The sequence below is a fragment of the Pezoporus occidentalis genome, unplaced genomic scaffold (genome assembly GCF_034315485.1).
Source record: "Pezoporus occidentalis ecotype Australia unplaced genomic scaffold, CSIRO_AGI_Poc_V1 ctg179, whole genome shotgun sequence".
NCBI classification, from domain to species: domain Eukaryota; kingdom Metazoa; phylum Chordata; class Aves; order Psittaciformes; family Psittacidae; genus Pezoporus; species Pezoporus occidentalis.
Window position 1 is genome coordinate 1,154,345 of NW_026913629.1, and position 26,145 is coordinate 1,180,489.

The window sequence follows — 26,145 nt, forward strand, 5'->3', positions numbered from 1 at the left end:
CAGTCATTCCTAGGGCCCATCTAAATGCAGTAATAAATTGTCCTAAAACACCCCCCAGGTTGCTGGTCATGAGCCCTCTGCACAAAGTGGAAGCCTCATTGAAAGCTCCATGGAACAGAACAGGGCCTGCATGCAGGAGTTACAGGCCCAGTGATCTGCTACACAGCAACCTCCTCGTCACCCTTCTCCAGACTCCCACTCTTACACTCCACCGACTGCATCCCTCCAATGCCATAAAAAGGAACCACATAGCATTTGCTGCAGATCAGTTCTTCTGCACACAGTAGTCCCAAACCCCTGCTAGTGAATACTCTGAATTGCCTCATCAAGTTTTAAACTCACTCTTAAGCAGATGCTATACATTTCAATCACACAGGACCCATTGCACTATATCCACCTATAGACAGACCGTACAAAGACATCTAGAAACTAAGTGCTCTAAATATCTATTTTCAATTTAAAAGGTGGTTCTGCTTTTAAGACATCTTCCTGAGCTTTCACTGGTTTTGGAAGCAGTTTCCATTCCTCATTTCTAGCCAAGAACAATTATTTGTGTTCTCCTTTTCAACCTTGCTGCAATTCAGTTTGTTCATTAGGAAAAAGAAATGAAATCCTTCCTCTTGTGAGCAGGAACACTAACACCTTCTTCTGTTATTAAAAAATTCTTGAGCAATAGAAGAAATGGCTTTAGTGCCTTGGTGCTTTGGAAGCCTCTGTTTGGAAGGGAGATGGTCTTGAGGGAGGAGAGCTCCATTTCGGTATCCAGGTGGAAAATGGGTTTGATTTGGCCAAGTAATAACAGCCGAAAAAAAAAACCCTCCACAGGCTGTGCACGCATAGTGGATTCCTTAGGAATGATAACACTGCCTTGAAACACTCCCGAGTACACATGTGGGAAGCTGGATGGGGAGCAAGCAGCACCGAGCAAGAGAGAGGGGACAGCAGGAGGTCTGAAGGAGAGGTACAGACATTTAGCCAGAAAGAATTCCTGCCCTGTTCTCTGGGGAATTACAAGTATGGCAAACTCCATGAGCTGGGAATCTGTAGAGGGGTTTGGGTTGCTGTTGAAGGTTAAAAGGCAACCTAGCTGGCTCTACCAAGGCAAAGGGGAAAACACCACAACACTTGAACCACAGATCTGGTGAGTGCAAACTGGTGCACCCCAACGATCCAACCTCTTAAACAGGCTTCCCTCACCCTTTGCTGGGAATGGGAATGTCTGGAGTTACTGCTGAGAAGAGTCTCAGTCTGTGAGCAAAGAGAAGCAGTGACTGATATTAGGTATACCCCACACACCATTTTAGACACATACCACTTGCAAAAGCTTGTGGAGAATTCAAGGCACAGCCACTGGAGACAGTTGACATTTTTCTCCTATTTACACAGATTTAATCATAGAACACTAGACTGGAAGGGACCTTACGGATCATCTGGTCCAACCTTTCTTAGAATCATAGAATGGTCTGGTTTAGAAGGGACCTTAAAGCTCATCCAGTTGCAACCCCTGGCCACAGGCAGTGATACCTTCCACTAGACCATCTTCTGAGCATTCTGGTTTTGAAGACCTGACAAGCAATACAAGGAAAAGCATGGAAGAGAAAAGTTGAAAAGTCACGACATAAAGTTTATTAGTCAGTTATTCTCTATTTCTGCTACCCTTCTGGTACCTGGGGAAGAACAGCACACTGTTACTTTACTTACTGTGGGCAAACCAGTAAAGCCATGAACAACACATGGCTGCTTGGCAACAGCCTACAGTAAGTACGTATGCAAACAGCCTTCGCACATCACAGCTAAAACTTGCCTGTGCTTTTTCTCCCTCAAACACACATACATGAGTTTTCCTTTACACCTTTAAGTGCAGCTTGAAGAAAGTTTTACATGCAGCCTCTCAGCAAAGGATGATGCCAAATACAGCTACACTGCAAGCAAAGACAGCAGCTGCCATCACCACAACACTTACTTGACCCATGTATAAGGAAGCATATAGGGATGCCACAGACCAGCCAAGCCACTGAACTCACCAGTGTTCAATGTCCAGTTAAATGGCCATGACAGACTCATGTCACGTATTTCTTGCAGAGGAAAAAAAACCTGGTATGAGTTTCAGTTGACACCACTCTCACATACACCAGTCAAAAAGCTTGGTTGAACCTCAGAGCATGGAACAGGGAGTGACAGAACAACTATTGAACTGTTTCCCCCCTGCTGTCAAGATGCCCATGGGAACAGCCTAGTAAATTACTGGCAACATTCAAGCCACAAGCCACACAGAGTGTACAATTCCAGTCAAATGCTTGTGTGATGTTGGGTGTTGTGAGGGGGGTTTTGTTGGTGGTGGTTGGGTTTATGGTGCAATTTTTTTTGTTTTTAAACAAATCCCAATCACACACATTAGAGCTGAAGGACATGCCCTGCAAAGTGAGCCTTGCCTCCATAGAGCACAGAGATGCTCAGATGCAAATCAATCACCCAGATGTGGGTGGCACAAGGCAACTCCCAGGCTCAACCAGGACACCAGCTGAAGCATCTCATACAAACCCATCTAGTTTCCAGTTGCATTCAGCTCAAGAGATGAGTTGTGACAATTCCTATCATTTCTACATTCCCATTTCTCCCCTCTCTTCCCACCTAGTACAGACAGGTACAGCTTCACCCTTCTCTTCCCAAAGGTTATAAGCAAAAACTCCAAACGGTACCTGGGAGCTGAAAGTTCACTTTCAGCAAAATTCTGGTAATTTGTAGAAACTGCTTTGGAAACCTTCTAGTTGAGACGCCAGTAACCACTTGGCAGGGCCTGACATAATTAGAGAGCTTGATTGTTTCAAAGGACATTACCCAAGAAAATGAATATGTTGCTGTGGTCCTTGCAATAATTTTGAATGGGTTTGGTTGCAGAGGTCTTGAAAGAGTTTTAATGACACTATCAGGACTCCAGTGATTTTCTGGTGCTTGGCAAAATGAGACCCTATTATTTCTGCTTGCAATGCACACTCCTTCAAAGCTTAGCCACAGGCGGAAGAATTCCTACAACTTTGCAATCCAAAAGTTCTGTATTATTTGTGATATACATTAGTGACTTCCAGTAACAGTGGCCCAAGAGACAGCTTTTTACTGTGCAATAGTTTAAACTGTTTGGCTCAGTGCTGTATCCTGAAATACACTGCAGGGAAACTGTATTGCACTGCAGGTTACACTGATTTACAGCAGCGTTAAGCCACGTGCTGCAACATCCTACAGCGCCAATTTGCCTTTCTGCTCTCTGCTGCACTTCAAGCACTGCATGGGAACAGAGAATGCTTGCAGCACCCCACCCCAGACCTGTTCAGCACAAACACTGTTTGGTAGCACCAGTTGCAGGCATTTTTGCAGGGACCATTCAGCCTCCCACAAAACTTTCACTGCAGCTGGGAAAAGAAAGCATCACCACAGCCTGTGCCATGACCCAGCGCTCTGCTGCTGTTCAATCCAGCCTGCCCTGCTCAGCACCTCCTTGTCCCACCTCTCCAAACTCAATCCTTCCCTGCAAAGATCAAGCAGACTAATTTCAGTCATCCAGGCTCAGAGAGGAGCAGTAAAACAAGAAGAACAATGACCTCTATTCTGTAAGAGTGGAAGTTTATACAAGCGCCAAATATTATCATTCACAGATTTATTATAAACTTCTATAAACGCATACTCATATACAATGCTATGGATTTTGCAGCTTCCCCTCTAAGATCTAACCACACCCTCATGAAATACTCCCTAGAGCCTTCCCTTACACAAAGGTAAATACTACTATTCCCATTTTATTTAGAAGAAAATCAAGAACTTGCAAGTCTCAGTTCCGAGACTTGGTGCTGCTCTATAGAAAACACACCGAGCATTTAAGGGAATGGCCTTTTTCTTGGGAAAGAGGGTGGAAAACAAAGCCTTATGAATCAGCCAACTGATAATTAAAAGCAACTAAATCCAGATCACTCTTAAGCTGCACATGAGAATCTCAACTCCTCAGATGCTGAATTCCTCTGCCAGCCAGAAAAGCCAGGGTCACTTGCCCAGCTGGTCACTATTGTTCTGTCTAATAAAGTTCTGGCAGGAATGTGTGCTTAACAAAATACAGAGATTAGGCATAGCAAAGAATGCAGCTCCCCCCTCACTGTTTAGGTTAGTGGGGTTTGCCATGCTGAAATACTGAACCTTAAGCATATAAGGTTTTTTTCTCTGTCCTGTACTGCTATAGTGCCAGTGACAGACACAAGCTGACAGCTCAGTTCTCAGGATTGCTGCATTTTAGCTTTAAGTTCATTAAAAGCAGCATTAAAAGCTCACCTCAAAGCTGCAGTGACCACTAATTAAATCAGTGTTTTCTTGGGGAAGTAGAGTACCAAAGGAGGAAAGTTCTCTGTACCTCTCATGTGCCAGAAACTTTTGAAGGGCAATTTAAACCAAGCCAGTGACTTTGAGACCAGACTTCAAGAACCTTGAAACAGGGGAGCTCATCTTCAAATGTCTCAGGATAGCCTAGATTTCCAAAAGGAAATTTAGCATCTAGTGGCTAAATACAGCTTCAAAATGGCAATGATCTTCCCAATATCTCATTTAGCTCCTGACAGTTCAGAGCCAGGATCTTTAGCTCAATTTACAAGAGTGGGGACAGATGCAAAAATGTCATGAACACAGGTCATACAGATGATCTTACAGAGGTCTTGACGGAACACAGCTTTTACCAAGTCAGACACCAGGCACAAAGCAGCTCTGATACCTCATTGGGCTGAGAATGTCTTAGCTTAAAAAAGAATGACACTGAACAGACAGATATCTGAGACTCAGATTTGCAAAGGATATAGTCCTTGAAGAACTGTATGTAAAAAGGTTATGAAGAGCCTGGTTCCACCTCAGAGTTAACGGCTTACATTTAGAGACACCAAGGATTGGCAAGCTCCCCTGCAGGGGGTATGGTAGCTCACACTGTGTGAAGTGCAGTTTATAAGCAGAAAGCATCCAAGATCCTGTCCCCACAGCAGTCTCTCCTCTGTTAATCCTTTCACAAAAAGCTGAAAAATAACTTTGACAGAGCCACACAGTAAACCTGGGACAGGTACAGCAGAGATGGAGGGCTGCTGACAGCCAGATCTAGGTGTTTGCTTCTAGGAGAGCCTTTTTCAGTCATCCTAGCATAGCAACAGAAGCCTTATTTTAGCTGGTATCCCAGTCACTGCCACCTGAAAATGCGAAGAACTCAAAAGTCTGCACAAGATACAGTAGTGAGACAAGCAGACAGGCAACCCACATTGAACAGCATGGCTGAAACCAGGGAGTGCTGGGGAAGCAGAAGAGAGACTCAGTCAAGAAGAAAACCAGGGAGCCAAGCAATCTGAGGCAGGAGGAAGAGAAGGGGCATCAGATAAAAAAGAAATAAAGTCCTTTCCTTTAGGGAAAACACAGAATCTCCCTTGGGCTGGAGTGTTAAATTCACAGCAACCCCCCTTCACACACAGGCACGCTGGAGAGCTGTTGGTAGAGCTGTCACCCATTGATGCCTCCAATGAGAATTTGAAAAAGCTCTGCTGTGTTTACAGCAATGAGAGCCTGGAGGAAGGGGTTAGAAACATCTGAGTTTAATAAGGGCTGAGCAGCACAGAGCAGAAAAGCAATGTCTGCCCTTCCGTTCAGGGCTACCACACCCCACCAAGCACTGCAGCACCAGGAGACGTTATGTCATCCCCACCGCCGCAGCAGCCCATCTGCCCCGAGCCTTTCCACCATGAGAAGCAGCATTTCAAACCAAGCTGAGAGCTCCCAGCACCACTCTTTTGAACAACCAAACAAGAAGAGTCCTGTGGGAAAAAAGCAGATGTTGACTGACCCCAGGCACAACACAAGGCAAGGACAGAAGGGAAGCTTTTATGCAGTGCCTTAACTGAGCAACTCCCATCTCACAAGGTCATCACAACAGGGTAAAAGAAGTATTTAGCTCATTTAGTACCTATGCTGCTGCCTTTTCTTAGTCCTACACAGCTCCAACATCCAAAATGAACAGGGTAAGAAGCATCCCATGCCAGTTTCTCACAAACAATAACCTTAATTCCCAGGTCCTGCAGTGGCATTTGCTGCACCCCTTCCTTCCTTACTTCTGCAGGGTCCACAGAAAAGTGTCCTCACATGAAACAGGTATCTGATTAAATGCTTCTGCCCACACTGCCTTTACGAGGCATGCTCTTCCCAGTATATGTACTTGGTCTTTTTATTTCATTGAGAAGTAGAAAGCAGGAACCAAGAGTCTTGTCCATCTGTAAAGCCAAAGACATCTCCCCTCCAGAGGGCACACACATCAAAGAAACCAAAGGGGGGGAACACATACCAAGAAGAAACAGGCCTGGACCTGTTCTTAACTCTACAGACTCAGTACAACGTGGTTACATGACCATGTCTAGGTGGATATTCCCTAGCCTCATTGCACTGGCGTTTCCGAGATGCTCCAATCTCTATCATGCCGATACATAGTACAAATACTGTGATGAATATCACTACCATCCAGTTCTAGGAGCAGGAAAAGTTAGAATCAATTAAAAAGACATCTGCCTACAGAATCTGATGTCAAGATTGGACATGAATAGATGTATTTTATGGAGTGCTACCTCACATTGGCTTTAAAGTTGACAGATGTTTTCTTATTCAGTCACCTTCCTTTTTGCTGAGCAAACAACAGCCTTACTCAGCCCTCAGAGGACAGAGAACATACAGTAGACAACAGAGAAGTAAAGGAAGAACCCTACATAAGAGAAGCTCACAGATACCTTCTAGCTTCAAAGTTTCAAAAAATCAACTAACTATGATTTTAAGTGGCAGATTTCCAGATAAACCACATGGATGCAGAAGAGGAGACTGATCTACCCCAAACATAAAACATTACAAAGCTACTCTCAGCTTTTGTCTCAGTGGCATCCACTGTGTGGGCCTCTGGGTGAAAGCCATTTCTAAAGAGACAAGAGAGGGCTTTTTTTTTTTCTTTGCCAGAGCTACAATTTCACTATTTTGAAAAGAATTCTTAACCCTGAAATAGCTTCTTATTTTTTGGACCTCTCAAAAAGATTTAACTATTACCCAATAGCCAGGTCTGAACACTACAGTCAACACTTCTACCCAAGCATACTCTTTACGTATCTGGTCATTTCCAAAAGGAGAAAAACATCAAACTTGTCAAAACCAGCCAGAACACCTAAACCATGTTATTGCATGCAATACACTGCAAATCAACAAATCACTGTTTCTGCCTGAAAAGGAGTTAAGGAACAAACCCAATAGGGAATGGTAACACAGTTCCCACCCTCACTCCTTTCTCTAGTAGTATTAAGAACTCTGATTTAGATCAGTGCCATATTGAGCATAAAAACACTAAGCAGGAGATATAGTATTATTCAACTATATAAGAAGTTGAGAAGTTGCAGGACAGCAACCCAATTAGTAGCATTATGCTTTTTTCATCTTTAGCAGCTCTGATCCTTAACAGAGTCTTGGTGATATCCAAGTTGGCACAGGGAGCTTTATGCTCAAAGCCCCAAAATAAACGTTATGCCTCAGTGGAAGTAAGTTTAACCACTGTCTGCATCTCTCTAATTAAAAGTGAGCTGAGAGCTTTGAGTATATTGCAAAAATGAGGTTGGATGAATTCTGGTATTACCCTACAGGAGAGGTAGCCTGTGCTTTACACACCAGGAATGTTTCCAGACATGCTAGAAATCAAGTGCAAGAAAGAGCATGAGTAGTTGCTCCATTATTCTAATCCAGCAGGCCTAATGTACTCTGTGTTTGAAAGAGATTCTTTCAAGGGAGTGCATTAGAATCTTTCACCATCACTTCATTCCTTCCCTCTTCATCAATACACAGCCCAATAAACCAAAGACAGGACTAAACATTCTGTGATCCAGGAGTCACAGAACCACTTAGGGCAGAGCTGTGAAATTTCTAACCTGGTGTGTTTTGACCAGGATTTCAGTGCCCTAACAAGCTGAGCTTTGAGAAAATGAACAAATAAGGGTTATTGAAAGAGACACATTTGTTAATTTATCCAAGGGGAGCACAAGTTCACTGCCACCCATTGCTTTGCCTCTCCACTCCCTTTTTCTTCCTAGAGCTGGGAAATGAAACCTACATGAGAGGAAATGATTCACACAAGCAGCTGGAAAGGCAAGACCATAGGAGATTTCCTAAACCAATACAATTTACTGCAGTAACTACAGTCACGTCTGGTATTTCAAAGTCATTCCAGTGTTGCTAGGTCCTTACACTACCATTGGCTTCACTGTTCATGGCATTGCAAAGTTACAGCACTGAACCCCACAAGCCAGAAGAAAATCCTGTGGCTACAGAGTCCAGGAAACAAACACTTCAGAGTTCAAGGTCTGGTGATGAGCTTAAGACCTCCTCTGTTACCTGGGTAGGGTGCTTCAAAAGGGAATTAGTGCAGAGGACTCAGCATGACACAAATCCCAGTCTGTTTGCTTGACATCCTCCCACAGTCCACAGCAAACCATAGAAAACCAGAGACCTCAGGCAATGAACAGACTATTAAGCGACGGAGAGAATGACTCAGAAATCAAGATTCTGTCAGTACAAGGAAAGAGAACCACATTTCTCCAATATGTATAGTTTTCTATTCCACACCCACTTAAGAGCCACAAGAGGTTCAGAGTTTGAGGCTGAAATCAGGTTCAAATCATCTCTGGTAGAGGCAGAATTAACAGACAACCATCAGGAAAACTCCAGATACATGTTCTGAAAGCACTCCGGAAGACTGCATAAATCAGGATGCTGATTTATAGATCACTTTTTAATATTAAAAGCAGGCTTTTATCACAGAAAGAGACCTACACTTACTTAAAAGTACTAAAACCTCACCTAAGAGGCTGGAGGATATTACCATACAGTGCCAGTTGTGTATAGTCCTTCAAGTGGGGCTGGAGAGGAGCAATTCTATTAGCAAATGCATAGCTGTAGGATCAGGCACAATGCAGGCAGCTACTTTAAACAGAATCAATCTACCTACAACTGGTCCACCCAGACACCTTGATCTTGAGAGCCAGCCATTCAAGTGACCTATTAGGAGCCTGCTAGCCTCAAGGAATAACTGTCAAGTATTTCAAGCATCACCTAACTATCTGCAAGCACCAACACTTCAGGTTTTTCAGGGGAGAGAAAGTAAGGCAAGCTACAGTACAGCAAACTGATTAAGTTCAAATACCTTTCCCACTTATAGATTTCAATTGTCCAATATTCATTTCCTCCCCATATCCATCCTCAAGAAACATCAGTGCTGTAGCAAGCACTAGGAATTACGAGTGACCAAAATAAGTACCAATATGTAATTCCCAATGTAACCTGGATAACAAAGTCTGTTTGGACAGTCCTGTTATTTGTAACATCATGGTTCTACTGCTCCTTTACAGAATGGAACTTTCAGGCTGAGGTGTAGTGTTCTGAAGGTCTATCACAGATGGACTTTCCACCCATGCCAGCTGATTTTGTGATGCTACTGTAAAGCTAGCAGTAAGAATCATCCTACAATGCTTTCAGGTTGACGTTGGGGGGGCGGGTGCGTGTCTTTCAGCTATGTCCACATCCAAAGAGGTTTCCAGTCTAAGCACTGCATGTAGCCTCATAAGTCTCCAACTCCCACAGCCAAATTCACAAAGGCTTGATGCATGACTATCTAAAAATACAGGGAAATAGGATGAGAAGTTAAGCTAGGAGAACACTAATTCCAAAGACAGCTAACACAGGTGGAGTTCTTTGACAACCAAGCTACTTCCAGCACGGGAATAAGCTTTCCTTAAGTCAGTTAGCAAAGCTTCTCATGTCCGAGCCTGGAAGACAACAGTTTCTGCTTGGCAGACAGCCCCTCCATTCTTACACTTAGGGTTAGACCCACCTCCCATCACCTTAACACAGTATCAAGTTAGAAACGCATGTGCTGAATGTGAATTTCAAACAGAATAGTAAGGCTATTGTTACATCTATGCAACATCAACACACACTGCTGCCGGGATTTCAGTTACTGGTTCTTGCACATCCTCTACAGAGCTTCAAAGCAATCCAAGCACACACACAGACAGGCTGCAAGTGGCTTTGGTCTAATAACTAGGATCTGCCAACTGACACTTCACTTGCTGATCAAGGACAGAAAAGGGTAACTGCAGGAACATGATGTGCCTTGTATCAAGGAAATGCGCCAGCTGTAGAACATCACATCAGTATATGCTGCAACATACCAAAGCCTGGAGCTGCAGCCCAAACTTTCAAGGCTCTGACCTGCTTATACCTGGCTGATGGTACCCAGGAAAAGTGTCAGAAGGCGCTGGATTCACTGGGAAGGTCGCAGAAGAGAGTGAGAATGGCCATGTGGATAGTAACAACCTACCCACCATCTTGTGTACTCTGCAGCCTCTTCAGGGCAGAGGCCAGCAAGCTCTGCTGTGATGGAGCTATTGCTTCACATAATTCGAGTGCTACAGAGATCCTCTGTTTAAGTGGCAAACGGGACACTGAACAATGTCAACAATTGTTTATACCAGTCTGGTTCAGACCCCTAAAAAAAGGTTTCATACTCACACAGATCAATGTCAGGCTTTAGAGCAAAAAGCCTCATTCTTCTTCAGAACCACATTAAACCCCAACCTGAAGCTGCACCCTGCAGGAGGCTCCCCCCCAGAGGTCTGACATTATAGCTGGGTAGTTTTTCCCATCAGAAAGTGAAGCTGTTAGACATTGCCAACAACAAAACTCCACCACTCAAGGCAAAATTAAAACATCCAAAGATTGCTTCAGTGCACAATATTTGACTGAGCACTTCAAGTTTTATTTCAAAATGTCCACCAGTTATTTTTCTGCTCCCTGTTTTATTTCTCCCTCTCCTTTAAACCAGAATGGAAGATTCTCACATGGCAAAGTTCCATTGGACAAAAGAAACTCCTAAAATAAAATAAACCTACCAGTTTTCCCAACATTATTGTTTAAATCAGTTTTAAATGGTTTTATACACCACTTTATAGACTTGGAGAGGCACACGTTCCCCTGACAAAGCATCAGCTATCCAAACAACTGAGCTATGGGAAAAGCGTGCAAGAGTGTGAAGTGGGGAAGGACTTCAGTGAGCAGAGATAGAGTCTGTGCTCATGTAAGCATGGTAGCCCTGAACAAAGATCTGCAGGCTAATAGATATGTAAGACAAATGACATGTGGTTCTCATTGCAGCTCATGCTTTGGGAAGGGGGTACCTTGGAACAGATCCAGCTGGGATAGGTTTATCCCATTACTCTCCTATAATTTTCTGCCTTTTCAAACCCTTTGACAGTTACTGTAGTTTAACATCACACCCCCTACAGACTGAGGCCTGTTTGACAGGCCAGCAAACAGAACCACCCCCACTTGGAGATGAAATATGCACCATATGTAAGCACCGTGCAAGGCACAAGGCTAGTGCTCACTCCTGTACTGCTAAAACATGGGGGGAAAGCTGCTGTGAAGATGCCTTATCTCAGCTCCTAACCCAACTAAGCACTGTGAACACCAGCCCTCCTCCACTGCAGTGTAACTCGTGCATAGTGGGTATTAGCAAAGGGGAGAGGAAAAGACGTAGAGGCAGGATGGACGAGCCCCGAATATTAAATTCCCCAGTCCCCATTTAAGGCAATCACAAGGAGGGGGGGGGGGGGGGAAGAAGTGAAATTCAAGAACAACTGGAATCAGGTTAAGCCACTCTCTCGCTTCATACAGTGCGGCTCATTCATCTGAACAGATGTTTCACCTCTAGAGAAATACCCAGAGAAAACAGAGGAGAGGGGGAGAAGCCGAAACTGTTTGCTCTGCTGAAGCAGCAAGATACACTATATCAAAACTGCTTTACATTAAGTTTGTAAGAAATTGGTTTGGAGTGGGGGGAGAAAAGAAGAGTGGGAGGTGTGGTTTTAAACAGCTATTTGAAAGCTGCGGCTCTTGAATAGAGAGCTGTAATTAAGGTCTTTCCTTTGTTGAGCCGAACAAGTCTTTCCTCGCAGCCGAGGGCTGTAAGTTCCCTATGCCGGCATCCCGGGGCAGGAGCCACCGGCCCTTCTCCGGCGGGCTGGGGATGGGAGGGCGAGAAGGAAAAGTCAGCGGGTTCGGTTTGCCCAAGCGCAGCTCCTCGGTTCCCCAGTCGCTGCCTACCCATAGAGGGACGCTACTGCGGGCAGGTAGGAAGCCTGCTCATCCCACCAGGGGCGAGCGCGGCAGCGGGGCCAGCCCATCGCACCCTGCCCGCGGCTCCCCGCGAGAGGCACCAGCGGGGCCCAGCCTCCTCGCCGGGGAGGCGGACCCGGTCTTACTCACCGGCGACTGGCGAAGCCGCTGCCCGGCGAGCCCGAGCTCTGTTCTGGGTAGTTGTGCTGCAGGGTTGATGCTGGGAATTGATAAAGGAAGCCAGTCCCCAGCGCGCATCCATGCAGGCAGCAGCACCAGGACAAGAAAAGAGCCAACTGCATTTTTGCAAGAACGGGGATCTCCTCCTGCACCCCTTTTTTCCTCTCGCAGGACTCGGCAGGCGCGTGCCTCCCGCGACCGGGGTTGCAGAGGGATCCCACGGCGCGGAGGTGCCCCCGGGACCGGGCACCACGGGGCAAGGGTGCCGGGATATAGGGACTGCGGGTAGAGAAGGGAAGCCCCGTCCCTCGGCAAGCCCCGTCCCTCGGCACGCCGAGCCCGGCGGCAGCGGCTCCCGCGCAGGGGTGCGGGGCCAGCGCGGATCTCTGCGCCCAGGGCGCACTCTCGGCCCCGGATGCCTTTTCAAATTTGGCGAGGTTGGCCCGATTCCGTCAAAGGGGGCGTGGGGCTTCAGCGTTAACCCTTGCCAGGCCTGGCTGCAGACCCCACCGTGGAGGGGCTCTCCTCCGGCAGAGCCGAGCCGCCGGAACGGAACGCGGCGGGGCTCCGCGCTCCCACCCGGCTGAGCCCTGGGAGCACCCCCGGGAGCGCGACCCCGGGACATCGCCAGAGCACGGGACGCTGGGTCACCCTGATGAACAGAAAGCCAGGGCGAGGGGATCGCCCCGCACTTCGGCGATGCGGCGCGAAACCCTAAACGCTGGTGCCTACTGTCACGCTCGCACCAGAGTTACACAGATAAGGTAGGAAATAAATCATTTTAAAGATGCTTCATTCACAGGTTGGAACTACATGACCTTAAGGTCCTTTCCAACCCTAACCCTTCTATGATAATGTGCCCATCTTGCTCATTCTGGCATCACACAGAGCTATCCCCCTTTGCTACCCGGGATAGCCCTGAGCTTGGAGACCTGCACAATCAGCCCCAGACAGGAGGAACAGTTTTGGAAGGATGGGGGTATTTCACAAAGGCGGTACCCCAATAAGGATGCCAGCAGCAAGGCTCTCTCTCTGTACTGCAGCAGAATATGTGTTTAAAACCCCTGTACAACCCCCATTTGGTGACTGTCAGACCCCCTTGCTGGCCTTCCCAGCTCCAGAGGAACCTGGGCTGTTGCAGCTCACTGACCAGACAACTCATCTGAGCCAAACAACACAAGGAGGAATTTCATATTTTAGGATGACACAACTTCTTAAGGTTTTTTTTTTTACCTTCAAATTCTTAACACTCACAATACCCCCTCTGCCCCTTCCCTGTTAATGCACCCATCCAAAGACAGCCATGGTTTACCACTGAAACTGGGTTTTTGCTGGGGTACCTGAGGGGCCCAGGGCTTGCCAGGGGCAGGCTCTGCAAAGGTGGAGACTTCTTCCCCTTGGGGCAACATAATTCCCAAGGCTAGAAAACAATCCCTGTAAGATACTGGGAAAATGGCTAAATTCATCCCCCACCCACAGATGAGCACCTACCCCTTCCCCCACGGTGCCCACCTCCAGAGCTTGCACACAGAGATAAATAGCCCCTGGCTGGAGCCTGCAACCAGACAAGTTTAGACTGCAGAAGAAGCACCAGGTTTTTAAACAGCCACTGTCATTAATCACTGGAGCAAATCACACACGGAGGCAGAGGTCCAGGCTGCAATGCAGCTCAGTGCAGCCTCCCTAGTATTACTCCACAGCTGCCCCCCCCCCAAGTGTCCCAATCCCAGAGCTGGAGCAGGAAATGGATCAGCACTCTCCAGGCCCAAAGGGAGCTCGAAAGGTCTGGTCTAGCAGCACTGGGCCGCCCAGCCCGCTTAGTAACAAACACTACTTATTTATAAAGGGCTCTCAGTGCCTGGAACTGGGACATAACACAACCCTGATCACCCTCATCAGAAAAGGAATATCTTCCCTTCTCCCCCCAAGAAAACATAGACTTGGGACAACTCACCCTAGGATGTTGAGCCACTCAGCCATTCTGCTCAGGGTCAGTCCTCAGGAAACTTCTGCTCTACCCAAGAGGGTAACAGAAAAAGAGCTTACACTGTAGTCACCCCTCTCACAGTATGGCTACAAACTACACCAAATTCACCCTTCTTCAAGGGAAGCAGAGGGAAGCTACACACACAAACCATTAGAAGGTTCTCTGAGGCTCCATAGTCCTTTAATCTGGGTGATCATCCTCAGCTGTGTGTGCAGAGCCAAAGTGGAGGCAGCTGGACCCTCACCCTGGCAACTTATTGCTGCACCAGGTGCTGTGCTGAGGGCTTGGTTCAGCCTTTTGTCCCGTACACACTAAATTCCCTCTCCTGATGGGCTGGGATAGATCATTTATCAGTATTTATCAGCATCAAACAGCTTTCTGAGCCATTCTCCTGGCTTGGGTTAGCCCCTTTGGAAGCTCTTCAAGTCTTAATTGTCCAAGAGCATTTTATTTTTGGTTGCATGCAAAATTTGCTGCTTCAGCCTTCACTGACTTTGCAAGACCCTTGGAGATATTAAACACAGGTGATTAGACAAGACATGATTCTGGCAAATTATTAGAGACATCTGTAGGAAGCTGATGTTCTTCCTATTTCATGCACTGAGAGAGCAGAGGTCAAATGACTGCTCAAGGCTGCGAAGTGCTACAGACGGAGCCAGAAATGGAGCTTAAGTCTCTGGGCTCCTGTTACTTCTGCCCTGTCCCGAATGCACACTTGCTCCCACTCTGTACAGCTGATTTAAAATGAACATGAAAAATTAACTTCCAAGCTGGTTTTGGAAAGAGGGAAAAGAAAGGTGATATTGTCTACTGTGAGAGGAGAATTAAAGAGGACAATTCATTTTAGTCCTTTGGATATGCATAATATAATCAAGTACAATAGCAGTAATAAATGAATATTTTTCCTCCCCATGGTGCTTACAAGTGCAACATAGTCTAACAATTTCTCAAAACTGTGGTGATAAATTGGAAACACAGTGATGGAAGTAACAAAGCCAACAAAAACGTAACCCATTCCATTTATCAGAAGGACCAGCTTGGAGAAGAGAACCCTTAAAATCTGAACAGTCCTATTCTTCTAAACCAGACAGAATATATTTCACAATGTAAAGCTACACTTTTTATGCCTGTGCATAAGCATGGTCATAGAAGGTTTGCCCAGGCAACCAGGGCTAAATGATCTGCATGTATTTTACCAGTGCAGTTCAAGATGGAAGAGGCAGGACACACACTAGAAAGCCATGATGCACGGAACCACAAGGAGAAATAGTAGAGGCAAGGGTCAGGTTTTCCGTTTAGCAACAACTATTGACTTTGCCATCACAAAAATGTGGTCCTTGGAGGGACCCACACTGCTCAGCTTCCATGCGAGTGACAGCCTTAGTGTCATGTCAGAACATTATTTATTGGACATGTGTAGGCACATGGGGTTTCACATGGTCTGGAGTGGTTTTCAGCTTCCTAGTCCACTGGGCATACCTGAGACATCACATATCTGTGAAATCATCTATTATTTCTTTAAACATATACACCACATGCAAGCCAGCCAATAAATGAAGTGGGGGGAAATACAGACAATAAAAGGAACATTCAAAGCTTAGTCTGATTTCTGTTCAGTTGCAAAGGAAAAAACTGGAATGATACAGCAAAAGAGGTATTTGTTTTCTACAATGTTTTCAGTTTGAAAGGTGGCTCAGAAAGGTAGAAAAGCACAATCAGAGCTGCAAGCAGAGCCCAGCTCCAGAGCTGCAATAGCATCTCAATGGTCCAGCACAACTTGCAATTCTATAGAAGTCAGTACTTAGTTGAAAAAAAAAAAGAGCCACAATATTGTTAGAATAATGGCAAACAGATTTTGAAATGGCCACCCCTTGGATTTTGAGTGCACTTTTCATGTGGATAACTAAGAGGAGACCAAAGGAAAAGCAGCTTTGTTCTAGTTGATAAGACCATGTGGAGCTTTAGAATTATGAAGTGTCCTTTTGAAGTTAGAATGAAGTCACTGATAAGACCATCTAAACCCCAAACTAATTTGGATAAACCCCTTGCAGCTTCCTAAGACGCCCACGTTATTTCCCTGTGATATAACAAAGCAGTCAAGGAACCTTGGAAAATTAGCAGAGATGGATAAGATGTTAGTAACAGGAAGAGTTCAAGACCTCTATTATAAATTAAATTATAAGATTTCTAAGGTTATTGTAACATATCTATTACTGGGGAGTCAAACCAAACCTTATCCAAACTGTGGTAATTTTTCTTTTAAGGCAGGAGGTAGCTAATGTGTGAAAATGTCTTGAATTTGACCTGGAATGAATCAATCACAGCTGAACTCAAAATGGGATATAACTGAAAAGCCACTACACTTACACAAGCAGTTCAGCAGACAGTAAATATGATAGACAGTGATACTGTGTGAAGCATAAGAATTGATACAGAAGTCAGAACTTGGGCAAAATCCATTGATGAGAACTTTCCCTGAGTGAAGCACTTGTGTGGGTACTATAAAGTAATATTCTGGATAAAGGAACTCAGATTGAAATATAATTCAGCAGATGGAAAATGTGATGACTCAAGGTGGAATTCTATGTATTCTGAGCGTTACTGTGTTCTGAGAAAAATAATTTATGTCACCTTTGACATCAGGCAGCAATTCTCCCGGCTGGACACACACTGAAGCATGGATCTGCGCAAGTGCAGGGAGTCTGTGAACACGCCCTGATCCATCAGCCTCACCAATGCAATAAAAGAGGGATTCACAAAGGTGTGATAAAGCCAAGGCAAAAACAGCACCAGGTTTATTCCACTTAAAACTGCCAGAGTAGAAACACATTCAGAGGTAGCCAGGAAGTAGCAAGAGTTACTTATTTCCTCTTGGTGATGCTAGAAGGCAGGATCTATTATACACAGATTACTATTGGCACAAATCTTTCTGCCTTGTACTGAAAGACCTCAAGACAGAAACTCCCCATGCTCATTTGAAAACATATTCCAATGCTTTGTGCTCTGTACTGGTAGTTTTTCTTAACATCCAACCTCAGGCTGTTTAGTTGCAATTTAAGCTCTTAATGTCTTACTTTATCCATTATGGATGTAGAAAACTATTCTTTCTCCTTTTGAACAGGCTTTAAGTTCTTCAGAGTACTTCTAAAAATGTTTTAACACCTCTCCTTGCCTTCTAGAGCCAAACCAATCCCAATTCCTTCAGACTTTCTGATACTTTTTGGTATTCTCCTCTGGACTTCCCAGCTGTTCTATGTCTATCTCATAGTATGGTATCCATGACCTATACTTCTGTGCAATACTTCTCTGCCCTGCTGAGGAGTTGCCTTTTTGACATCTGTACGTCATTGTTAATCCATGTTTAGTTTGGGATTCTCTACCTTTCCTGCAGAACAGCTAGCCTGACTTTCCCCCATCCTGCATTTGCTAGTGAAAATTATTCCTGCCAAAGTACAGTGCCCTGCAGTGCTCCTTAATGAGTTGCATCTTATTTTATTCAGATCCTATCACAAATTTGTCAAGACCACTTGAAATTTTAATCCTGCCTTCCAGTGTTCTTACATTCAGTTCCAGCTTTACCTCATCTACAGATTTCATAGGCAAGCTCCCTCTTCCATCACTGAGGTCACTCAAGAAAACATTGGGAAGTCTGTCTCCATGTCTGTATCCTTGAACTATGCTCCTGCTCAATCAGTCACCAAGGGCTGCCTGCTTACTTGATGCTGTGCAGGACATAAACACTGAACTTACAAATTCTCCAGACCACAGTCGATCTTGAACTTCTACAAGGAAACACAGTACTGTATAACAGTGTGGAAGGAGTGACCAGATCCCAGGCTCCAATTTTCAGTGGAGTCACAGACTATAGGATAGCCAGATTCAGTGGGATCCAAATTCTTAGATGATTTGAAAATCCATCCTTAATCAGAGAGTCTCTCTGAATCTCAGAGAAGCAAGGGTTTCCATGACCAAAGAATTCTTCAGTTTTAAGCTCCAGCCCTGAAGTCCTCCTCCTTTCAATTCCTCATGGACCCAGGTTGCCTGATGAGCAACCCAACATGATGGAAGTCTGAGTTCCCTTTCTGTACTGCGCAAGTCACATAGATGGGAGTGGGCCCACCCCCTTTCTGACAAAATATACGAAGTAAAGGCACACAAAACAGGTAAGAAAGGACTTATGGAAATAAGCACCCTCTTCCCAGCTCCTGATCCCCCTGGAGGCTGTGCCACCTGCCCTGTGGAGATAAGGAACAGAAGAACTGGGGGAGATGTGGAGACCCCTTTCTTCCACGCAGCAAATCCAAATGTTCCATTCTTACTTTTCCAGCTTTTATCGATTGTTTTTTTCCCAGACTCCTAGGAACTCACCCTGTGGGCCATGACAATGAGGCCTAACCACAAGAGTCTGCTTTTCTCAGCTGGCTTTCACAGGCCCCTAGGAGTTTGCTTTGGACCTTCGGAAGTTTGTGGGCTGCAAGCTGTAAATTGCTGCACTGTAGCCATTGTACAGGGCCCACCACCTCCACAGCATGATCCTGCCCAGTTGATATCTGAAACTGCCTCCACTATTTTCACCTTAGGTGCCTGCAGTTAAGGTGGCTTAATAACAGCAGTATGCTTTCTCCCTCTTCTCTCCTCTGCTTTGTTCCACAAACACCTTACCTGCCAGCCATCTGTCTTCACACTGCAAACTCCTTGCCAGTGCCTTCCTGCACCAAGTCTGCCTGTGTTGGACCCTACCACACGGGCGGCAGGACCTTCTGTTTCCTCTTTACTGCAGGTGTTTCCCAGAGCCTGCTCCAATATGGCTTTCGCTATCTCTCTGTGTAACTGGTAAAGAGGCAGCTACAGCCCAACTGTCATACCCATATTTTCCTTACAGTTCTATATACACCTTATTCTGCTCTAAAGCACCTTGCATCTAGATGCACAGGAGCTCACCGATAACTGACATTACATATTTCTTGAAGCATTCACGTGAGCCTCTCCCTTCACATTCTTCATTCTTTGCCCAAGATCCTATTTTTCAAATTAAGTCTCCTTGTTTTTACAGACTTTGTCTGTTTCTACGTGAATAACCCCCTTCATTTCTTTAAAATCATTTAAAATCTCAGCAAGATCTCTTTTTAAACAAGATAATAACCAAAGCTCTTAAGTCTTGCTTTATAACTCAGTGCTGAAAGGTGCAGTATTATTCTTATGTTCTCTGCTTTATCCCCTTAATCATATCCTTCTTAGGTAGAGTGAGAGTACTGAAAAGAGCACTCTGAACAAGAACTCACCAATGTTCCATATAATAACAGTAACACCTTTTGATATATGCTCTGCTCTTACCATAATGCAACCTAACATCCTGCTCAGTTGCTGGGGTCTTTTTTCTACAGCTGTGTGTTAGGCCGAGAACTCAGGGAATTATTTAAAGAAAATATTCTCCAGATTTATCAGTTCTCCTTTCTTAACATTTTACTCAGTTCATTCTAAGGGGAGCAATCACTTAAGTAAACCGCAGCACTGTTCAGTGGCACTGTCTAGCCCTTTAGCTGGCTTTCTATCTAATCTCTCTTGAATCTTCAAGATTCCTCCGTGGAAGCAATAGGAAGGCAGCTAAGGTGCTAAGTATGAAAGAATCATTGCAGGCATTAAAGGCTAAAGTCACTGCAAAGTAACTGGATCCAAGTACTTCTTGGCTATGCACACCTACACTAATGCTAGTTTAGGTGTTCACAGTATACTCTGTTGTCACCAATAGATACCCTACCATTAGGTATGGTATCCAAATGGCCTGGTATCCAAAATCTATCCCTCTTCCATGGCCTCTGGGAGGTTTTGTCAGGCAAGTCTAGTCTGAGCACCTTATTGAACTGGTTGCATGCAGGTTTCCCTCCTTGCTTCTCCTTCTGATGACCCAAACTGGAACTACGAAATTGTACTTTGCAAATATCCACCTCCTTGCATAGAACACAGATCTCTCCTTCACCACAAGACATGCTCTTCATTTTCCCCCATTTTCTGTTCTGCTTAAGGGAGATCAGCATCTCTACAGATGCAAACCCAACCCCTAAATAATCCTCTGAGATTACAGGGGCTCACAACCCCTCACGCCACTGGGTCACAGGCAGGAAGGATACATGAACTGTCAGTCTACACCCGGAAAGATCTGGTTGAACCCCCTGAATTACCAGAGCCACCAGGAAATCTCTCAGTGCCTCCCTTTACAACAGAGGGTTTAGTGCTTTTTTATACATATATATCATAGTTATTGTAAGGAGAATAGAAATGGAATAAAAATAATATGGTATAAACAGTAAAAATAATGAAAGAAGAAAAAATTAAAGCAGCAAGATCAGACATAATCTAAAGAGAGAGGTAAGTTGTTCTTTCTTGGCAGAAAACAAACAAGAAAGTCTGCAAGATAGCATGAAATGTTTAAACTGACTGTTGCCCCAAAAAAAGAAGGAAAAGCTCTTGACCAGACTAAGGAGATTTTTGGTATTTTATGGAATGGTAGGACAAGACTATTGGCCTCGCTGTGTGCCTTGAAAGAAGTGGCTCACAGGAAAACATTTTTTGGCTCAGTTCACATCTTGAGTATTTCACTCGGAGGTTGTTGTGGAAAGCCCAGTACAGTGGCTCAGTACAGTGCCCCAGCTGCAGGGTAATGCTCCATTCTGCATTGAAAGCAGGTGGTAAGCTGCTGCCTTTCCACTGGAGCACAGTAGATCTGTCCCAGATTTTCTGTGATGATCTTTAAGTGATACTTGCCTTTTTTTCAGCTGTTTCAAGAAAATGAGATAATTCTTTTCCGTGTTCTGAGCCTTCCCTGAATTGACTGACAATAGATTTCCAGAGCTGCAGGTCAGGCAGATGGGGAGTCTGGCCAACTTACAGAGGAGGTGAGTGGACTTTGGAAAAGGCAGTGCTGCAATTCTGGAGCATCTGTGAGAACAACCATATGCCCTGGCACACTGCAGTTTGGGTTAGTGACCTCCTGAGGTGCAGTCTCTGGCTGGGAAGAGGACAGCAAACACTCCTGATAACCCAATGCATTCATTTCCTTAGTTTCGAAGCTGGGTTAGGTAAAGAACTGCATTAACTGAAACTCTACTGTGTTTATTCATTTTAAATGGCTTTGAGATACAGTTTCTTTGAAAGCCCCTATATAATCCATCTCCATTGTTCTGTATATATTTGCAGAAGATAACAGCTTCATTAAAATATGGTGTGCTATTAACAGCAGTAAATAGATAGCCTTAAACCTTAAAATGTAATGCAATTAAATAAGAAATATGATTCTAAGGAGGTTAAGCACAATCAACCACTGACATTTACATTTGATTTGAATTAAAAAACACACACACAGAGGGAAATAAAGGGCCTCCGTACATACTTGGATAACAGGAAATCCCCTGGATGTAAAAATAGGGAATTTAAGAATGGAGAATATAAAGGTCTAGTTCAAATTAAAGATTTTATGACTGAGGACTCCATTAAATCTTTGAACACTTTCAGTAAAGAGTTTGGAATGATTCCAGTCCAATTGTTTATGTTCTCACAAGTGACAGATTATACTTCAAAACTTCCATGGCAAAAGAAAGAAGGAATGGTTGCATTAATCCATCTCAATCTGGAGCTTGCTAATGAAATGAAAACTGTAACAGTCTGTGCTTAGGTGAAGCACAGTATTTTTATAACCCAGCTCAAGACAACATTACCAACCAAGCCAAAAGTAGAAGATTTAAGTTTCTACATTATTAAAGAACAATAAAATAACGACCCACTTAATACTACATGATCAACAATCTATACTAAATATGAACTCTTTTAGAGTACTCAGTCTACTCTGCTTTTTAGATTTCCAAGACATTCCTCGTGGTGTTTAAAGTAGATAGGACAGCACACTGCTTCTACAGCTAGCCCTGCCTGCAGAAACACAAGGATCTTCACTCACAACAAGTCTGCAGTTGCAGGTCACATCCAGTCAAAGTGCCAATCTCACATACAGAATCATAGAAACAACTAGATTGGAAAAGACCTTTAAGATCATGAAGTCCAACCACTCCCCAGCACCACAAAGGCCACCACTAACCCATGGCACTGAAAGCCTTGTCACACACAGGGTGTGAACACTTCCAGGGACGGTGACTCTAGCACTGCCCTGGGCAGCCTGTTCCAATGTCTGACCACCCTCTGGGGAAAGAATTGTTCCTAAACCTCCCCTGGCACAGTTTGTGGACATTTCCTCTTGTCCTATCACTTGTTACTTGGAAGAAGAGACCAGCCTCCTCCTCACTACATCCTCCTTTCAGGTAGTTGTAGAGAGATGTGTTCAACAAAGTACTTGCCTAAGTGCCAGCCTGGGTTGTGGTCAGTTTTCCTTTGTTTCTAGGAGTCAAGAGACACCAGCTGTGGATAGAACATTTTTTAAATGGAGAATCATTGTCAGACAAAAGCAAGGGCAGAAGCTGGTGCAAAGTGTCAACTAAAGTCCAATTTATTTAGGTGAAAGTGGTTCTCTTTTATATTACACATCCATTTCATGTTGAGCTTCTCTGAACTGTTACTGAACTAACACTGTGTTATGATGGATAAGATGTAATGTCTCCAGAAGTTTTGTTTAAGGGTGTTGATTTTAAAAATGGCTACATTCTCTGACATCCTGTCCTGCAGATTCAGCCTGGAAAGCAAGAATTATTTCAGCTCCTTTTTTCTTACTGTCAACACATATTTGTAGCCATAAGATATTAAGGAGGCAAGTCAAGCATTGGAAGCTATGTACTACTTTTCCCAGGTTTCAAAGGGAATAGAGTCAAAATTATCAAGACTATAGATTTTTAAGTTGAAGGCATAAACGTTCATTACTGTATCCAGGTGCCTAAGCAAAGGAGCAAGGATTTAAGATCTTGTTCCAGACACCTCAAAACATACCAATTATGTTCTATACTAATTTATGGTATAAATCTGTTGTCTCTAATGGCATCCTGCCAAGACGTAATTGAGCCTTAAATGAAAATGAATGTGAGACATCTGAAAAGACAGCTGATTTGGTGCAGGATGTGAGCAGAAACATAATGCCTGGAAGGACCACAGGGTTAGAGGAACTCCTGGGTTTGGCCATAAACTCCAAAGTAATACGTAAGTCAAATCAGAGGATGAAAATGAGAGAAAACAAAATCTTCCTGTCAGCAGGATCTCCTCTCCTATAGGACCACATGGCAGTCCCTCTAAAGACAGTACATGCTTTTTTGCCTGCCTCCTATGAAGTCATTGAGGGTCTGGCCTTGAGTGAATAAATAGATCAGAGAGTGTTAATAAATGCAGGCTCCTCGCAGCCCAAGAGGGGCGGCAGGCACCACAGCTGCCAGTGAGAACCAAAACTTACTTTGAAATCCTATATTCAAAACAAAGAGCATACGGCTCTAATGCAAAAGGTTCCATGAGCCCTGTGACTCAGAAATAACAATTATCCTTTGATTGTCTCATTTCAGCACCCTCTAGTCTACCACCTATGAAACCATTTTACCGAATGTAAAGAAAGGTTTTTCACCCAGCCCAACAAGGCTGCCATGCTCTTTTCCAAATATAAAGGGTGCCCAGCACATCCCAGCACAGTATTTCTCATGTCTCTTTGTCTGCTCTCACAAACAGGTATTGAGAATATCATATTTAAGAGGTCTGACTAATGATTTAACTACCTACATGCCTTAATTCAATGTACACCTGCACAGCAGCCAAAAGACGTGTTCCCATCCTTGACCCACTTAGCCATGTCCTCACTGGTCCTCATCACCTTCTTTCTGCCACACGAGGTTTTTGTGCAGTTTTGCAGTGAACAGGCTCAGAAAACTAATTTCAGTTTAATGCGTTCCATCTAAACAGGTCATTGGTAGGAAGCTAGATGGAGAGCTGAGGACATGAATGGAGGCAATACTACTCCTTTGAGTAGGTGGTGGTACAAGTTTATGTCATATATAAAAGACCACGCATCCACAGGATAAATTAAGAGTCCAGGCTCTGTTAACAGGCAGTGAAGGTTCTCCTAAATAGATGCTTCCAGGGGGTAATTCAAATACCTAAACCAGAAGCCTAAAATTAGACAGCAGGAGTATGGCAAGACCATAATGTCTCAGTGCTATAATTCCCACAAAGAGCTGAGGCTCTATTTACAAATGCAAATAGTCTTGGCTTTAGCAGAAATACTTTTGCTTAATGTCTTTTTCCATGGAAAAATTGAAACTTTTCCCCGTGAGGGGGAAAGAAGACCCTCTGAAGGGCTCTCCTGCTAACACAATAAACATCTGTGGGTTCTTTCCTCTCAAATGCTATTTTTTCTAGGGGGTACCTCTCTGATAAATCAACAGTCCCAGCAGATCATGGCAAACAATCCCACATACCACATCTTAAGAAATGGTACTTCTTGGAACAGATCAGATTGGTCTGCCTTAACACAGGCAAGTTAACACCACATTATCAAATGCACTGAGGTCACCAACCTCCATCAGATGATCTGTTTGATCCTTTTCAGAAACAAAAGGAAAAAAAACAAACAAACAAAAAAAAAAACACAAGAAAAAAGCTTGGATTCCTGACAGAAATCTGAGTGCTCCAGGCTGAAAGCAGTAGGCTTGGCCACTCACAGCCCACCCACCTACAGATCAAGATGGACTGGAACAACCTCCTCCATGAGCCAGAAAAGGGAAGGGGGTTGTGAGGTGGGAGGAAGAGCCTCATATTTCATCTACCACTTTTAATAGAAAACAGAACGTGGTGGGGGTTGAAAGAAAAATGGCAAATCCCTAGAGATGTAAGTGTTGACCTTACAAGTCAGAACTGTCAATCACACCATGTCCCTTCCAACTCATGTTTGCTGAAGAAAGAAGGCAATGGACTGGCACGTTTAGCCACTAGGTGTTACTGTTGCTCCACAGAATGTAATCAGAGCAACCACTTCTGAATAAGCAAAACATCTATAGAGACATCATCTGCAGATGTATCTTAAGATTTAAATCGTAGAAACTAAATCCTACTTTTGGGTTCCTGTAGTGTGATCAAAAATCAGAGCACTTTGCTATGTTCTCTTGTGGGTGGGGGTCGTGGAGACAGACTGCTGCTCCTTGTGTTTTGTTTATACATCATTGCATAAATGGAGCAAGTCAAATTCATCCCCTGGGAACTTCCTCTGACTTTGATGGAGGGGGAATTGAGCCCCTTAAGGTGTCACTGAGTTCATGTCCGCTGGTCAGGAAAACACATTGGCTGCTGAGTTGTCTGCTTCCTCTGTGACTGCCCACAGCCTGCAATGACACTTAGAAGCATTTTAATTCATCTTAGATATGCTGTCTGCCAGGTGGCTTCCTGAGACAAGACATTTCACCTTTCTCTGCTTGTGTTTCTATACCATGGAAATAAAGATCCCCATCTCCTCTGGGAAGGACTTGGAGACCACAGATAAATCGAAGAGCTGTAGTCCTTGACAATCTGCTGGCATGAACCAAGCACAAGGTTTTGTGTGAGCTTTTCCTATTGATTCCAGCATAGGTTTTCTGAGAGAGGAAGACTGAACTGAATGTTTACCCCTCCCTAATAGCCACTTTTAAGGGAAACTCATGCTAAAGAGTGGCACTGCACCCATGTCAATGCACTGTAACGTCCTATTTCTGTTTGGTCTTTTTTCATAGCTTCACCAAAATTTTCTCCAGAGGACAGCTACATTTCATGTAAATCTTCATCATTTACTTGATCAATTAGGCTTTGAACCTCAGAGACATATCCCTTCCCTGAGC

At 44.3% G+C, this 26,145-nt stretch overlaps 1 protein-coding gene across 9 annotated transcripts in view; it reads right to left on the bottom strand.

Moving 5' to 3' along the window:
• The window catches only part of COL26A1 (collagen type XXVI alpha 1 chain), a 171,773-nt gene extending 157,278 nt beyond the window's left edge, over positions 1–14,495 (bottom strand). For 3 of the 9 annotated variants that reach the window (XM_062614933.1, XM_062614931.1, XM_062614928.1), the window contains exon 1: positions 12,349–12,802. In XM_062614933.1, the coding sequence (XP_062470917.1) occupies positions 12,349–12,500 (152 nt within the window). In that variant the 5' untranslated portion in view covers positions 12,501–12,802. Of the gene's footprint in view, positions 1–12,348; positions 12,816–14,332 lie in introns of those variants that run through there. The other 6 variants (XM_062614937.1, XM_062614936.1, XM_062614935.1 and 3 more) reach the window with 4 other exon arrangements.
• Between the last annotated feature and the right edge of the window lie 11,650 nt (positions 14,496–26,145).